Genomic DNA, 16,461 nt, shown 5'->3' on the forward strand with positions numbered 1-16,461 from the left:
TTTTTTTAATGTGATGGATGGAACATTGCACAAAAAGCCCATCCACTGGCAGCAATTTGGAGGCAAGAGAAATTACTCAAGTAAAGACTATTTTTAAATATGAAGACAAGTCTTTCTTGAAAAGGAAGGATGTACCAAGGCCATGGGCTAGTCACATCAATAATGGGACAAGCAAAATCCAATCTATAACAAGGACTACCTGAAGAAATGTGTCAGTTATTTATTATAACAAATGAAAGTAGAAGCATGAGATTCTTTAAGAGTATGACGACAGACGTCATTTGAATTCAAATGCATCATTTAGAACTGTATGGCAGAGATCATTAGAAACAGAAAAAAAAGTATTTTAGTATTTTGTTCAAGTTTGCATTTCAGGATTTAGTGGATGCTACAACATTAATTAAGTGCACCACGTCTAAATACTAAACAGCTACGGCATTCAAAGGCTTAAGGAAAGTGACAAGTACTTGCAACTTCATTTAGACTTGGTCTGTAAGCCTGTGCTAAATTTGTACTCGGGTTGATGTTTCTATTACCACTACTTGTCTCAGCCCTATTCCAAATGAACTTTGTGCTCCTTCCAACCTCTGAGAGGACACCAAAGCACTAAAAGCAGAGACGTGACCATTAGGAGTTCTGTCCAGGTTAAGGTAAAAGTCATGAGATTTGGATCAGGCTTGCAACAAAATTCTTTGTGGCTACCAAAAAATTGTCAGTAACAAAGACAGGATACAAAGCTACATGAAGCTTAATTTACTAATGGGAGAAGAGTGCCCAGTAATGCTTGGGTGGCTCAGAGTACAGCTGAAGAAAAGCCACTTCTTTGTACTGCTCAACTTCAGCCTCGACAAGCTGTGCGCCCGCTACAGCTGCCAGGTCTGCTGGAAGTTCACCAGGTTCATCTGGTTGTGCTTTACAGCGCACTCTGAAATTTAAGCAGCAGCTCCTATGCCAAAACAGTTGGCCAACCTCATGTATTTTTTCAGCAGAGTATCTTTTGGATCCCACTGCATTAATATTTTAATAGCACTGTAAGAATCATACAGTAAACCATCACCACGTGCAGAAGGAATTCTAACATAACTCCTGCGATGGAAAAGATACACCACCTCCAACATGGAGCCTTGTTTCCTTGACCTTAAGCAAAGATTTCCAAACCCCAAATGCATCCAGCTCTATGGAACAAAAAGCTTACGTCAAGTTCTTTTACAGTTTCTTCATTTATTTACAAAAACTTAGCTTTCCAAAGAACCGCGTATCCAGTGGATACCGCTGAATTAAAAAAAAAAAAAAGTAGCTGACACGCATGCCTCAAAGTATCCCTATAAAACTTCCTTGACAGGTGACAGACTTCACAATTACAGACGCACACACTTGGCTTATAAGTTCAGAAACATAAGTGGACTCAGCTGCATCTGGACAAGTCTGCAGGGTCAGCATTTGCCACAGAAGAACTCGAAAAATCTGTACTGGTGTTCATCCTCTGGGGCTTTACTGGGGAGTGAAAGCTTTAGGTTACTGTCATAGCTACACAGTGAACGACCCGTAAATCAGATGGATTTCACTGCAGTTCTGGTTCTTCTTCTGCCACCTGTTCATATCAAGTAGAACACCATTTCTTGGATATATTTATTGTTTTCTGTAACTTTATCCTAAAAAAGCAAGTGTTCACACTACCTGCTTAATTAAGAACATGAACAGCAGTCATAAAAAGGTAAAGAAAAAATGTTTATCCCCCCTCAAGATTAGTCTCACTTGCAAACATATACATTTTTAAAATAACTCTCAAAATCCAACCTTTTCCTTATTGCGCAGGCAGCCCCAAAAGGATACCAACCCTTGTCAGAAACCCCAGCCACTAAAATGTCAACTTAAGACAGCCTTTCCTCAGAAGTCTGAAGAGTTTGGAATAAAGATATCATTCATCAATGTATTTCATGTCAGCAATAGGGTACAAAATAATTGTATTGGTTGGGTAGTGCACAGGAAGACTGACCCCCTTTAAATTTACACGAGTCACGTTTTAATTCAAAATACTCCCAATGTCTGAAAGCTGCCTGTTAGTAATCTTACACAGTTCAACCGTGATAAAAGGGAATCTTGAAAATCTTGACTTTTAATTAGTGTCAGTTTTTCTATATGTAGAAGTAATATCTCGGAGCTCTGCTAAGACAAAGCAGGATTTAACTGTCCAGTGAACGCAAGCACAAAGGTTAAAAATAATCATTATTCATTCACAAAAGCATTCAGCAGACATCATGCAGATGGTACAGCAGGAGGATCAGTGTTCTCAAACTACAACTGCACTAACAATTGCTAGTATTTACTGAGGCAGAAACTTTAGCTCTTCTTTCTGTGAGCCAAATAAAAGCTGAAGAAAATTAAACTTGAAGATGTGTGTGTGTGTGTGTGTGTGTGCACGTCTGTGTGTAATCAGTGCAGGAGGAATGGCAAACATCACTTAATGGGGAGCAAGAAAGCTGCCTTTAAAGAGAAAAGCAGTCCTTGCAGACCTTTGAACCTGCAGTCACAGGATCACAGTTACCTAAGCTAAACCCTCCCACACACATTCAACTTCCCTGGTTCATTCATCACACAGACAATTGCACTTTCCAGAGCTGAATTTAATCACTTAATACAGCAGGACAGTATTTTAATGATGATCTTTCATAAAGATACTAACTTAACCCATGCAGAGAAAATTAATTATTCAGCTGTAGAGTGAAAAGTCAGAATTAACTTTTAAATTTGAAACAGGCTGACAGCAACTAATCCCCAGCAGCAGCTACGTGTCTCTTGAAAAGCATGTTCCCACAGCATATACCACTTCACATTTTGGGCATCAGGGCCGAAGTACAGATGTCTCCTTTAACCACATATAGAGAGAAGAGACTTAAAATTCCTACCAAGTATCTAAGAAATCTCCAAATATAGCTACTATGTATTGTAGCTAACTAACTATTCTCCCTTTTGAATCAATGATTTTAACTTATATGCAGTTGAAATCTACAGAGCATTCTTCCCTGTAGCAATGAAAGAACTCTGAAGAAGAGTTTTCAGTAGATTTCTATTTCTGCAAATGAAGACTTTGCTAGTTTGTGAAAGGCCTCAGTTATTTTCTGTATTCTAAACTGGAGAGGAACATCAAGAGCTTCTTGGAGTACCTTCTAGCTTCTCTTGTGCAACTCGGCTCTCACGGGACAGTGCCCCCATCTACTTTCCTCTGTCAATTTAATGTTGCTAGAGTTACTAAAGATCTGGTTTTATGAGCACTTGATAATCCTTTTTCAAAGTAACTACACTCAGCAGTAACTACACTTGTCTTGACACAGTTCAGACCAACATGGTTTCTGAGTGAATAGTCCGTCAGTCTCAGTAAACTTCTGGACCATATCACCTATAAATATTTGAGCACCCTTTAAGAGAAAACACAGCAATATTGTATCTTTTAATGGTACCAAAAAAGTAAACAGTCTTGTACCAAAACAATAAGCAGTCTTTTAATTATTGCCTCTCGAGAGGTTCAGAGTTTTTAAGACTTTTAGGATGTGAATGACTTCTCCCTCTTAAATCCTAGATTTGCACAGAGCAAAACAAACAGAAAACCTTTTGCATTCATCATGGACATGGAAGGCACTTAAGCCAGCTACTAGGTAAAATCCTCCAAACAGCCTTCAGGGAATAGCTGTATTTCACCTATGGAATCAAAGCTGCTTTTGTTTCCAGAATTTACAACACATTGAGCCAAATGATGATTTCATTGTATTCCAGATTATTCTATTGAAAAAACAGCAGCTTAAAAACAATTATTTTCATGTAGAGTAACTTGTTTCAACATTTTCAAAGATGCAAACCTGCAGGTAAGTTCTCAGTAAAATTTCGTTATGGAGAAGAAGGTAAAGGTTATATGTGCAAAGGAAAACACCACATCTGAGTTCTTATCGTTAGTGTTATTTTATAGATGGTCATATGGATGTGAAATCACTTACCCACTGCGATGGAGCAGGGTAATTCAACCCCTAAGACCAGATTAATTTCCCTGATGTACAATTCAGTGTCATATCCTAGTTGGCAATGGAGACTTCCTCAGTGTGCAACTGTTACCAATTACCAGACCACTTCACACAGAAGGTTTCAAAGCTTCCAGGAGGACAAGCGAGTGCGTGAACTTAGGGCCGTCGCTCCAGAGCAGCTGCTACTAAGCCCAGCCCGGAGCCTCCTCCATGCCATGTGCAAACATGTACGCTCCTGCGGGACCAGCAGCCCTGAGCTGCCGTGGCCAACTGAGCTGCTGAAGCAATTTGCTCACTTATCTTCAGTCTGAAATAAGATGCCGCTACAAAGCTGTATATTAAACTGTAATTGAGAAACACTCTGGGATGGAAACTAGATCCAATAGCCATGGATCGTTTCCGAGAGTGTCCCGAAGTAAGAGGCTAATCTTTAAACTATCGATTCGGACACAGTGGAGGTTACGTTGGGAAAGCTCCTGATGAGAAAGAAATGGAAATAAAAGTCTCGTGTAATGGGAAGTTTTATGCCAAAACATTGTACCAAATGATCTCAAGAAAAGATTTGCTAACTCAAGGCAGTTTTTAAAGACGTTTTATGCATTGCCAACTGCTTTCAAATGTAAAAAGCATCTCAGAATCTGTCTGCTTTCAGATAATTAGGATGTGAGACAACACACCAGGGAGGCAGTTATGAGAGGAATTCAATTTTCCTCTAATCCAGCACAGAATCTGTCAGGTTTTTGTCCCCAGGATTTTGCAAAAAGAAGAATGGGTTTTTATACGTGAATTGGGTTTAACCGACGGTGATTAAATACAGTTTATGTTACTTTCCAATAACAGTGCTAGTTTAAGCTTCCCCTTATAGGTTTTTTTTGTGTGTGGTTTTTGGTTTTTTGTTTTTTTTTTTTTTTTTTTGGAGTGAAAGAGGAGTTTCTAGGCTGTTAAGTTACATAAAGTTAGGATAAGAGCTTGAGAATTTTATACAAAGCTGTGGAGTGTGACATAAAATGTAAGAGCTAGGTTAGCAGAAGATGGATTTTCTCTGGAATTTCTCTCTAAAAAGTGAAAGAGCATAGAGGGGTTCTATGAAATTTTCATTTCATTAAGGTATCTAACTCATTTTCTTTAGAAATGGCAAACGTCAACAAGTGATTATAGCTGCTGTGAAGGACCTCCACTGATGTGTTAATCATCAAAATAGGACAATTTCAGACTATAACAACTCTCTAGGTTGTAAACATCACTTAAGAAAAACGTTATCCTTCATGTCCACAGGCAGAGATGACTGCCTCACTAATCCATTTATTCACACCGTTATTGAGAATGGTTGCATTAAGTGCATTAAGGCTTGCTGGATAAGCACCCCCTGCTCAGTTTCTCTGTACTGAATGGGTGACCCAGCCTTAAGAGGAGACAGCTGAGGACACCTTGACAAAACTGAATGAAACAAGACAAACCGCAAGCACACAAGCAAAACACTGGGAGAGAAACACTTGCTTTGGTGCAAGACTTCAAAGGAAAGATTATTCACGAAGATGACCTATTATATCCCAGCTAATTTTGATGACCTATTATCTCAGCTAATTTTATCTCCCTGCTCCTGCCCTGATCCCATCTTAGGGAGCAAGATCTGCTGAGTTACAGAGGGGGACGGGAGCCAAGGACATTCAAAAAGAATACACAAAGTGATGCAGAAACAAATTCCTTGGTGGTCACACTCTGCTGCTAATGCAGCTCAATATTAGCCTGTGAGCAGCAGCATTAGAATTGGTGGAGATTAATTGTCATAGCAAAATAAATAGTTCAGGAAGGAACAAACAAGTGATTGAATTGCTCTTCTTCGGTCCCCATCTGTATCACTTGAGCTGGCCAAGTAATCTAAAAGTTCTGAAAACTGAATTTGCAAACTAATCTATGAACTAGTGATACAAAAGTAAGAGGACAATAAAATCCGAAACAGCCACCACCTGTTGGTCCTGATGGTTTCTTTAGAAAAGCATGTCAAAAAAAAAGCATTTAGAAAAAAAATGTAAATTAAACTTTTTTGTGTGTATGTCTGTGTTGTCCCATTACGTGATATTACAGAATATCATCCAGGAGAAGGTCACGACCGGCATTATAAACAGCTGTCCCCTTGAAAACCGAGCAGAATTCTGCACGCTGAATTCTCTCAGCAGGAGTGGCAGTAATTGCCGTTCCTAAAACCACAGTGATAAACTATCGCAAATACTGAACCGTGCTTTATTTATAAGCATCTGGGAGAAGTACAGAGCATGCTGAGACAAGGAACTTGGTCTCCCTAGCAGTACTCAGACCAACACGGTGACGACCTCAAAGTACTCAGAGCAGAGTCATGCTATCCAAGAAAACCAGCAGCATGTTTTTATTATGTTGAAAAAGTGCTTTCTCCTGTTCTATTAGATGTATTTCATTCATTGGAACCACACAGATTACATTTTCAAGAGGGAAACACCTGCTTGAAAAGCGTTCCATGCCTGTTACTGACTTCACCATTAAATGTATTTAGGGCTCAAAACATAGAACATCAACTAATGAGTACATTTACTTAAGACCACACCACAAATACGCTAGGGAACAAGTTCTTACCTGGGAATCTATTCTCCTGCTGTGTTCCTCAGTTTAAAAACAAAAATCTCTTCGAGGCTGTAACTTCCCTAGAAAAGAAGGTTCAAGGAGACAGGAAAGGAGAAAGGAAAGACAAGCCAGGAAAACTTTCTAACCACACTTTATCACAGACAAAATGTTTCAGCTACTTAAGAGGCTTCCCAAGCAATATTCCCACGGCCCTCACGCATACTGAAGACCTCTCACAATTGCCACAGATTTGCTTTTGGTCAGGTTCTCCTTTCCTGTCCCTCAACTTTTTAAAGACACTTCAAAGGAGATCAAAAGGCTTGGAAGAAGTTGAGTTGTTTAGTCTGTAGAAGAGAGATGGGAGACTGGGTCTCATTCTTCAAACACAAATAGTCAGTATGACAACAGGACTAAACTGTTCAACAGGTCTACTGCAGACAGGAAAAAGCAAGGAAGATTTAAGTTGGACATTTGGAAAGCTTTCAAGCAAGAGTAAATGACTGAACAGATTGCCTATGGAGGTTGTGGAACATCCATCATTGGAAGGTTTTAAAAACAGGTTAGGCAAATGTATCAGAAGCAATTTAGGTAGAGTAGATGAGAATGAGCTTGAGATCTTTTGCTCCCCTTCTGTTAAAGTCTTTTCTTTATACCCAGCATTTAAAAAAAAACATTCCTCTTCTATATCCCTGTGTTTTAACTTTTAAAAATAAGCAGCAAATCTGCCTTTATAATTATTTTTCCACATATTCAAGTGCGATAACCTGGAAGAACAAAACACAAAGATTTGCTAACTGTGAAAAGCAGGAAAAATAAACCACCTGTGAACTAAAACATCAATATATTCATTTTACACTCATTCTGAAGAAACTGACATATAAATCAATTTGCAAAACTGACCAAGTAAATAACTATTTGGAGAGATCATAGGAACTTTAGGGAGAAGTTGCACAGTCCCTGCACCAAGCATCTTCTCCAGACCTTAGTCTGATGAAGAAATTGCTTGGCCTGGACCACCGACAGCAGTGCTAGAGGCCCACCCAGCAGCCCCCACTTTGGGGCACACCGCAACGTATCTTTGACATCTGATGACAGACCCACTGAAAACAGACTAAACCGAAGAGACATCCTTATTGGAAAGATATTCCACACCTAAAAGTCCTTTTCTTAAGTTCCTCTTAATCTATATCTTGATTGACGTCTTTACTATACAGCATATTTTTTAACCCAAAGAAAGAGAAACAGATTGTAAAGTTCATGTTAGAGCTGTAGCAACTTTATCCATACAAGTGTAGTCAGGGAGAGGAATGCTAACTCACTCTTGGTTTGGATAAGACAACTATTTTTCATAGATTGTACTGGCTAGTAAAGAAATAGAAGATAGAGAGAAGATACACGAGCAAGAACCGAGGACAATCTAGGCCACCAGTTATCATTTGTATCACAGAGCAGACCCCGTTAGGGACAGTTTTAGTGCCTTTATTTTCTTCTGGAATTTCACCTGGATTTTCTTCAAACAGGAACCTCTCAAAGAGAAGGGTGCAAGTAAGATTACAGCAATATTGTGTCATCTTTCTTGCTACCTCTTTTAAGCATCACCACAATTTTCTTGCCAGCTTCTAGACCAACAGAAGACAGCCTTACAATACTAACGTAGTGACTCTACACAGTACCTACTACGTAGCAGAGAAACATATGATGATGGATGACAAATCAAATTCCTAATTTATTTTAAGTTACAAATTAGGAATACATTCTTACAGTCTGAATAACTAAAATATGGGAACTGACTGAGATCCCATAGTCTCCACAGACCATCACCAAAACTGCAAAGAACTATTAAAATAAGCATCTGCCAGGAACAGCAGAGGGAGATTTTGGGACATGTGAAAAGAACTAATAACATCAAGGTCCTCTTAAACCATGTTTTATAAGTCTAAGGCAGCAGCAGGTAGGTTACGGTACTCACACTAATTCTAACCAGATGAATCATTGGCAACGTACCTCGAAATTCCTAACGCAGCGGTACTCTGTTTTCTTACTCTCCAGGAGAAAAGAAATTGGGAAAACTCACTGATGACTTACTGATCTGTGGTCACCAAGTCTGGTCAGTAAATCAATTTTCAGTTTTTGCTCAAAAAAAAATTTATTTATTTATTTGAAGAAAAGCATTTTTCCCAAGCATTAAAAAAAAAAAAAACAGTTATGTTCATCAGGCTGCTTTGAGACTTAAGACTGTATTCAATAATAGGTAGAGATGGCTTTGGCTACACTGAAGAGAAAAAACAGCTATCAGAGGAACATTCTTGCTACTATTTCATACTAAAGTAACCATGGAAATGAAAACTAAACTTTGATCTCCCCCCTCCCAAACTCCCACAGGCAAGTACAATAGAAAATCTAACAAGGGTATGTTGGTGACGTTAACAAGAACCATACAGGTAGAAGGAAAGGTTTAGAAGGAAAACTAAATGGGTTACCAAGTTTCTCTGTTGGACTCCAGTCACAGAACTCATATCAGCAAAAGAAACAGGAGAAGCTGTTTGCTTTGCTCACATCTGATGTTCCTAGCAGCTGCCTTCCACACTGGCCACTCCTTTTATCTGTGTTGCCTAGCATTTGAAATTCTTTACGTTTTAGAAAACACTCCCATAGAAGAGACAAATGTCAATGAAATCTCTACATGGCAGCTGTGACATGCAGCCACGAGAAAGCTCAAAAACTTTGATAGAAATCAGATTCCTCTTCCTGCACACTTGATCGTTTCCCCTTATGACAACTGCTTTACACTCACTTTTATTATACAGACATTTCTCATCCTGGTTTTAGACATTTATTGGGCTCTTTCCATCTTCCGAATTCAGTCACGTACTCCAATTGATCTAGAATTTACTCATTTGTCTTCTACTCATGTCACTGAGTATCTACCCCTCCCAAAATCAGGATTTCTACAGTGTACTGAGAACAAAACCTAATACATCTTCCAACTAGCTAATCCAACGCAGCACTCGACCCAAAAAAGCTAGCAGTGTTGGCCAATTATTCACACCACATCACTATTTTCCAAACAAATGGGATGACATGGAGGCCAGAACAGAAGTGAGATGGTTTTTCCTTGCATGAATTCATGTCACAGTCAGGATTATTCATTGCTAAGAAATATTTATAGGTCAAAGGAATTCAAAGCAAATCCACACGAAGCCCCATACTCAAGCCCAGTACCCTGAAGAAGACTACTTGTTAAGTAGGAGGGATTTAGGCTAGACAGGTCTTGATAAAACTTCTGTTTTGCATCAGAATTCATTCTCGCTCTTGCCAAGTTAAGATCCACTCTTCACCTTGATACCATTACTTTTGAGTTCTTGTCCTCCAAAACACACAAGCTACTTCTGCTGCTTTCTTAGGCCTTTTTCAGATAGAAACAGAGTAACATAATCTGAAAGTTTTTTAATCCACTGAATTGGGGGTCAGAGCTGAGAAAGCAAAGCTTGTCCAATTTGATTCTCCTGCTAATCAGCAAAGTTACAAAGAACAGTGATTTTAGAAGTGGCCTGTTGCTTCAGAAAGAATACACAAGTCACTTCAGCTGATTATTTCCTTACATTTTTTATATTATTACCTTACAATACAAACTAGCACAGTGCTATAGGATAAACCGTGCTGTATCATGAACGTATACACATTTTGAAGTATCTTTATAATATTTCTATCAACTGTTTTGAAAGCTACAGTACAATTGTTTCAGTTGTCCTGAATTTCAATATACTGCAGAATAACGAAAACTTTTTTTTACTTTCTACTTTAGTCCTAACTTTAAAAAAAAAACACATTTCTACTTGAGTTTATGGAAGAAAAACATCAGGTTAAGTGACAATCTGGAAATCTTAATCAAATTATTGTGATGACATGTCATTTTAGTTACCAATTCTGATTATTAATCACGTAGCATGAAATTTTGGTGAAAAATATTGCACTTAAACGTAGCTATTTCAACATTCTCTAAATTAGAAATCTGTTCTTCAAAAATGCAATTCTACCAAATACAGTATGCAGACAAATTCTCGACCAGGAAGAGAGGAACACTACCGATATACCTCACATCACATAGCATTATTTGTTCGTTAACATTTTGTTGTTCACTAGGAAAAGAACATCCAAGTCAGTATAAAGTCAAAAACTACTACACTAGAATCCCTTGACTGAGCTTCAGAAAATAAAGAAAATGCCATGAATTAAAGGATATTAAGTATTTTTTTATAAGTAGTTTTAGGACTTTGGTGCTGTTTTTACAAATTTGTGGTTTCATTTTCAATAGGTCTTCAAATAATGTATAATTATTTAAACATAACTGGGGAATAACATAGTAAGTGAATGAACAGGGTCTACAAAAATGGGATGCTGTATTTGATCAGTATTGCTTTGAATTAATATAGAATTCATGTCAAGCCTACCCTGAAACACAAATACTTGTGAGAGGAAAGAAGTACATTGAAAAAAAAATAAAATAAAAATCAGAGTTTAAGGAATAGAAAGAGCAGGAAACACTAGGACAACTTCATACTTATTCTGCAGTCATTTTTTCCTCGTTTTGCAAAGTGTTAAACTCAGCACAAAGATGCAACAACTGGCTGGGGCTGCTAACGTAACCTAAGGAGCAATAAACCACCAGCCCATTCCTCTCATCCCATCCACGTTTCCCCACAGAGAGATACGAGCTGTACATCAAGCCTGTGAAGAGACCAAAAGCACGGCGATGCTAGCTCTCACTCAGTGAAGTCTATACACCAAAATAACGACCATATATTCATAGTATATCATTATGAATACCATGGTTCCCCTCCAAACCCCAACCCCTCGCTCAAATGAAGCCATGGCGAGCCCAACACCACTTCCACGACCCCCTGCCCCAGCAGGGCGACTTCACCCCTCCCCAAAACCCCCCAAACCGCAACCTCTCAGCCCCCCGGCTGCCCCACAACGCCACCCCCGGGCCCGGCGCCATGACGCGGCGCCATGACGCGGCCCCACGGCGGCGGCGAGGGGCGGCCCCGGGGGCGGCTGGGACCACTCTAAGGACACGACGCCACCCTTAGCAGGGAAACTTGGCCGTGCTCTGAGCCAGCCCAGCTCGGCAGCACTCACATGAACCGCACCGAGCCGAGCCGAGCCGTGCCCCCACCGGTGCCGCCGCCGCCGCGCACCTCACGGCGCTGAGGGAAGAAGGCCCCCGCCGCCGGGCTGCACGAGCTGACGCCTGAAGCCGCCCCTCACACCCCTTCACGTCCCGTCCTCCCCCCCCCCCCCCCCCCCCGCAGCCCAGTGTCGTGACGTTCTTAGCGCAGCGAGAATTGACGAAACGGGGAAAAATACAGCGCTTTATTTATTATTTAAGGTTAGAATGAGAGGAAAAGTCAGGCAGCGTACAAACAGCCTCGAAGTGTGGTCCTTCGGGGCTGGCGGGGCGGAGTGTCGCAGGCGGGCGCAGAGGTGCCGGCACCTGCCCCCGGTCGGGCTGGGGCAGAGGCGGGGACCCGTCCTGAGGGGTAGGGGGGCAGATTTAGGGGATCCGCCCCTGGGTTGAGGGGGGTCCCCGCTAGTAACGGGGGGGCTAAGGGGACTGCTCGCAGGCCTGGGGTTCGTTTTGGGGCCCCGTGGGGGTCTTGGTGCTTGTCAGTGGGGCGGGGTAGTTATAGGGTTGTTTTCGGGTCATTTGTAGGCTTTTGGGGTCGCTTGTAGCCGATTCCAATTAATTTTTCTTCTCGCCAGAGGTCATTCCCCAGCTTACATGTGTAAGTGACACGGCAACACGGCCGGCTTTATGTGCACAGTGGCAGGGACCCAAATCGCAGGGGTAATCGGGTAAATGTAACAGAATTAAAAGAAATAGCGGGTTTACACCTGCTAAAATCTCTCCTGGGCTGTCAGAATTAGGCTGTGTGCCTCCTTGATGTCCTCCAGGTGTTGGATTTAGGGGGTTTGTTGGTTTGTTTTCCTGTTTTCCTAAATGTTCTACCTGCAGATATGAAATTCGGGATGCAGCTAAGCCTCGCTGTTACACCTGCCCTTCACAGCAGCAACGGCTTAATCTCCCTGCTTTATGTAGTTGCACTATAAATGCCTTGAACAATGGTATTAACCCTTATTACACAACTCCCACATACAAGACAGAGGCTATGACAAAATTTTTCAACTACCGCTGAGAAAGAACGCTTTTTCATGTTTGTTCACGGCTGTATTCCACTTGACTGAAGTGATGCTTGAATATCCCTGCCAGAGTAGGGAAAGGAATTACGATTTCACATCGTCAGAAAACAATTCCTCGAATATTCATCAATCGCTTGTGCCAAAGTCACCGTGACATTTCTCTTTCTTTTCCCCCAAAAATTTTGTAGTCGTAAGAGACAAAATAACGACATTGGAGCCTTCACAAAACACGTTTTGTATTTTCCATTAATCTCAAATTGAGTAACTGTTAAAATGAAAATTTTGACACATTTATTTATTATATAAATAGATGTGCTGAATTGCTGTAGTTGGAATCTAAATCAAAGTGTTTAGGCAAAGTGTGCCTACGCTTATGATTTTGATACAGGAAATAATGCTGCTTGTTGTGTTCTGTTCTTGTGTTTTTGTTTTTTGTTTTAGTTTAGACAATTTTAGGAGAAAAAAATATTTAAATATGCTAAACATTCTGTCACTATTTCCTCTTGATTCTATTGTTATTCTTTATTTGTAGATGGAACACTTCTTACTTAAATGAATGTCAGAATAGTTGGGACATTTTAAAAAAAGGGACATACTGGTGTTATTCCCAAGGGCAAGGTGTTTAATAAAAAACGATGCTGTTTACATTTAGAATCTTAGGCAGTCTTATAGAATGTCTGTAGTACAACAGTGTTGTTTGCAGTTGGTATTTGTACTGCAAACAAAAACAGATTTATGAGGTGAACTAAACGTTATCTGCAGTCCCTCTACCCTGCAAGAATAGAGCTGATAGGTTAATATTTTTGTTGATTATTTTTAATTACTTCTGTGAAGCAAACTACGTCCCTGGTCATTGTTGTGATTGTCCTAACAAACTCTTATCTAGGTATAAAGAATTAGCACAAAACATATTTTGTGAAATATTTTCTTTTTACGAAACGGTCTACTGTGCTGAAAATGCTGGAATTTCATGAAAAGTGATGTAAGCATAGGATGTTCAGCTGCTCATCTGAAATTGTTCCTGATTATTTTAAAAAATAATTCCTTAACAGGATTCATTTTAATTATATTTTGTTCTGAAAAGCTACCTTGATAAGCCAAGGAATATGAACATCCAGGTACTCAGGAGGCATTTAAATAACTAGCCACTTCACAACACATTGCAAAGTGTTGTTAACTGTATTTATTCGTGCACATGGACTCTCTAGAAACCACAGATACATATCACAGGATGGATTAATTCTGTCCGGTCTGGCTGTACATGCAATACCTGCTTCTGAGAGCCAAATGTTTGGTGGTGGTGGTGGTGTGTTTTTTTTTAAGGACAAGGTTCTTAGTGTTCGTTGACTCAATTGTCTTACCATCGCTTCACGGGCAAAATGATGACTAGACAATGCTAAAACTTGAGTAAAAAAGTTTGTTCTCTGAGAGCAGTAAGTATTCAGAGTAGCAAATAAGGAGCTCAGTAGATGGGGGGCTACCTTTTTTTGTATTTTATTTGTTAATGTTTGGCATGGCAACGCTATCGAATACAAGATTAGCAAAATAGTGCTAATTTGCATGTGAAATAGGTACTTGTAGACATCTGTTGGTGGTGGTTTTGCTGGGAACGTTGGTTTCTGTTTCTGTGTACTGTAAAGGTTTCTAAGGGAGATTTGGATGGGGGTAGTGAGGCAGGGAAGGTCGTTCAGAGGTGTGATGCAAACCAGGCCACTTCTGGACTTCTAATCTCTATGCCAGACATCTTCTGCAGATGTGGTAGGCTGTCTCTCAAATACTCAATAAGCAGAGCTTTGGAGAGGACTCAGTAATTTTAGATGACACTAATAAGACAAGTCATCGCTTCTTCCTCCATTCTCACTGTTTTGGATTATCAGAATTGAGTTTCCAGAATTCAGTCCTGGAATTGAATTTGCCTTAGCTGTTCCTGGTGTCAATTTAAAATAACAAACTCTTCTTTTTCTTCTTCTCTTTTTATTTCACAGTAATTAGGAAGTTCTGCAGAATATAATTCATTCCTCCAAATTATAAAATTAACACAATACATGCCTTTTCTATGTAGAAGAGATGAATTTCATGTGTTGAAATTAACATGAGGAGAATGCCCTGAACATGAGGAGAATGTGTAGTACTCTATATTTTTATAGTTGTACCTGACTTTGTTGTGGATTTGGAGAAAGTTTAAAATACAGTTACATGAGATCTTTTTTTCAGGTGAATCTTTAAAATGTATATAACACTTATGTTTGAATTTAGAAATGTTTGTTACTGGAGAAATAATAAGACTGCAAAAAATTTAGTTTAAAAGAACCTTTCACTTAGGCTGTAACTTGTGGCCCTTTTTAAAGATGGAAGAAGGATTAAGCTTTTAGTTTCAGGGTTACTTGGTTTATTTTTCTATTCAGTCCCTGGGATTTATGGAAGTTGAGAGTTAAGGATGGAGATCAGAACTTAGTTGTAAAATTACCTATTGACAGAACTAGCTCTTTTCCAGTATCAGAGAGAACTTATTAATGTTTGTTTTTGTGGATTCAACGGAATTAACTTTGTAATTAGAACTCTTTTAATGCATACCTTCTAAAATTCTTTCTTGATTCCTTTTAGTGGCCGGCAGGAAAGACTGTTTGCTGTGTGCTTCCCAACCAGATGATACGTCTGCAGTTGTTTCGTTGAAAACATTGCAAGTGGTCTAACTCATCCTTGTAGGCAAAGTGCATCTAGAATGGAAGAAAAGTTTAATCTCTTTAAATGGTTATTAAACTTTTAATATTTAACATTTTTTTAAATTAAAATTTCCTTCTAAGTGTCAGCTGAAAGCAGATATGATATATTAAGGACTGTCTAGCAGATTATTTTTTCCACATTAAAGAAGACCTTTCTTACCTGAGTAAATATGTTTTAGACAACATATTGAAGTATTTATATACATATATTAAAAACAAAATACATCACATTGTTTGGTATAAATTTACTCCTTCCGCACACCTCTGCCCCCAGGCTCTGGTTATATTAACATTTCTTTACTCTAAAGTAGTTATTGGAGGACTGATGTGCCAAATAAGGTTATAACTCACTTTCTAAATCAGAATTCTTTCTTCATGGTTCTTCATTTCTTTCTGAAGCCAGGTAGTTCCCTTTGGCACAATGTTTTTTACAGGAATCTGGATCTTAACTTATGGTAAATACACAGTTAAAGCTTTCCTATTGGAACTTGCTGTCTGACAATAAATCTTTTTGCTTCCACTTAATCCCATTTATGTTTTTCAGTGGTACATTCTAACTGTTAGTTGCTTTATTGGCATCCTAAAAAATGACTTTCCCAAAATATTAAATATCCATGAATATGAAAACATTGTATCTTTACAAAGAGGACTTTTGATACAAAAATACAAATATAAAAACAACAGTGCCATATTGTATTTTTCTTCTGTATTTAATACAATGATCTATGCTAGAAATTAAAGGACCATATCTCACATTTTTGTTTCTTTGGGCGAAATCCCACATGCACACAAATATACAGCAGTCTTATATTTACTTTGTATCTTACCTCAGGCTGTACTAGTGAAAACAGAAGGTATGCTCTGTAATTTCCATTTGTATAGACTCGGTAAATGTGTCTGGTGTAGGAGGATCTCTGTGCAGCCTG

At 39.2% G+C, this 16,461-nt stretch overlaps 2 protein-coding genes and 1 long non-coding RNA gene across 23 annotated transcripts in view; 1 reads left to right on the forward strand and 2 right to left on the reverse strand.

The window, feature by feature from the left end:
• Positions 1–11,867, reverse strand: part of AIMP1 (aminoacyl tRNA synthetase complex interacting multifunctional protein 1) — a 36,120-nt gene extending 24,253 nt beyond the window's left edge. Inside the window, exon 1 of one of the 2 annotated variants that reach the window (XM_035541985.2) lies at positions 11,762–11,864. Coding sequence is in view for 1 of the 2 variants with exons in the window: in XM_035541975.2 (XP_035397868.1) it covers positions 11,751–11,752 (2 nt within the window). In the remaining variant the exon portion in view is untranslated. Of the gene's footprint in view, positions 1–11,750 lie in introns of both variants that reach the window. The other variant, XM_035541975.2, reaches the window with a different exon arrangement.
• LOC118245638 (uncharacterized) lies at positions 6,674–11,429 on the reverse strand. The gene is made up of 3 exons (XR_004777913.1): positions 11,170–11,429; positions 8,613–8,651; positions 6,674–6,688 (listed from the first exon to the last, which is right to left on the reverse strand). It is a non-coding gene; the product is annotated as an uncharacterized LOC118245638 (long non-coding RNA).
• A 183-nt stretch (positions 11,868–12,050) lies between the features above and the next one.
• TBCK (TBC1 domain containing kinase) overlaps positions 12,051–16,461 on the forward strand; it is a 107,958-nt gene continuing 103,547 nt past the window's right edge. For 6 of the 20 annotated variants that reach the window (XM_050710275.1, XM_050710287.1, XM_035540956.2 and 3 more), the window contains exons 1-2: positions 12,069–12,151; positions 15,417–15,563. The gene's annotated coding sequence lies outside the window, so the exon portion shown is untranslated. Of the gene's footprint in view, positions 12,152–12,374; positions 12,398–14,797; positions 15,027–15,416; positions 15,564–16,461 lie in introns of all 20 variants that reach the window. The other 14 variants (XM_035540966.2, XM_050710289.1, XM_050710281.1 and 11 more) reach the window with 12 other exon arrangements.

The sequence above is a fragment of the Cygnus atratus genome, chromosome 4, assembly GCF_013377495.2.
Source record: "Cygnus atratus isolate AKBS03 ecotype Queensland, Australia chromosome 4, CAtr_DNAZoo_HiC_assembly, whole genome shotgun sequence".
NCBI classification, from domain to species: Eukaryota; Metazoa; Chordata; class Aves; order Anseriformes; family Anatidae; genus Cygnus; species Cygnus atratus.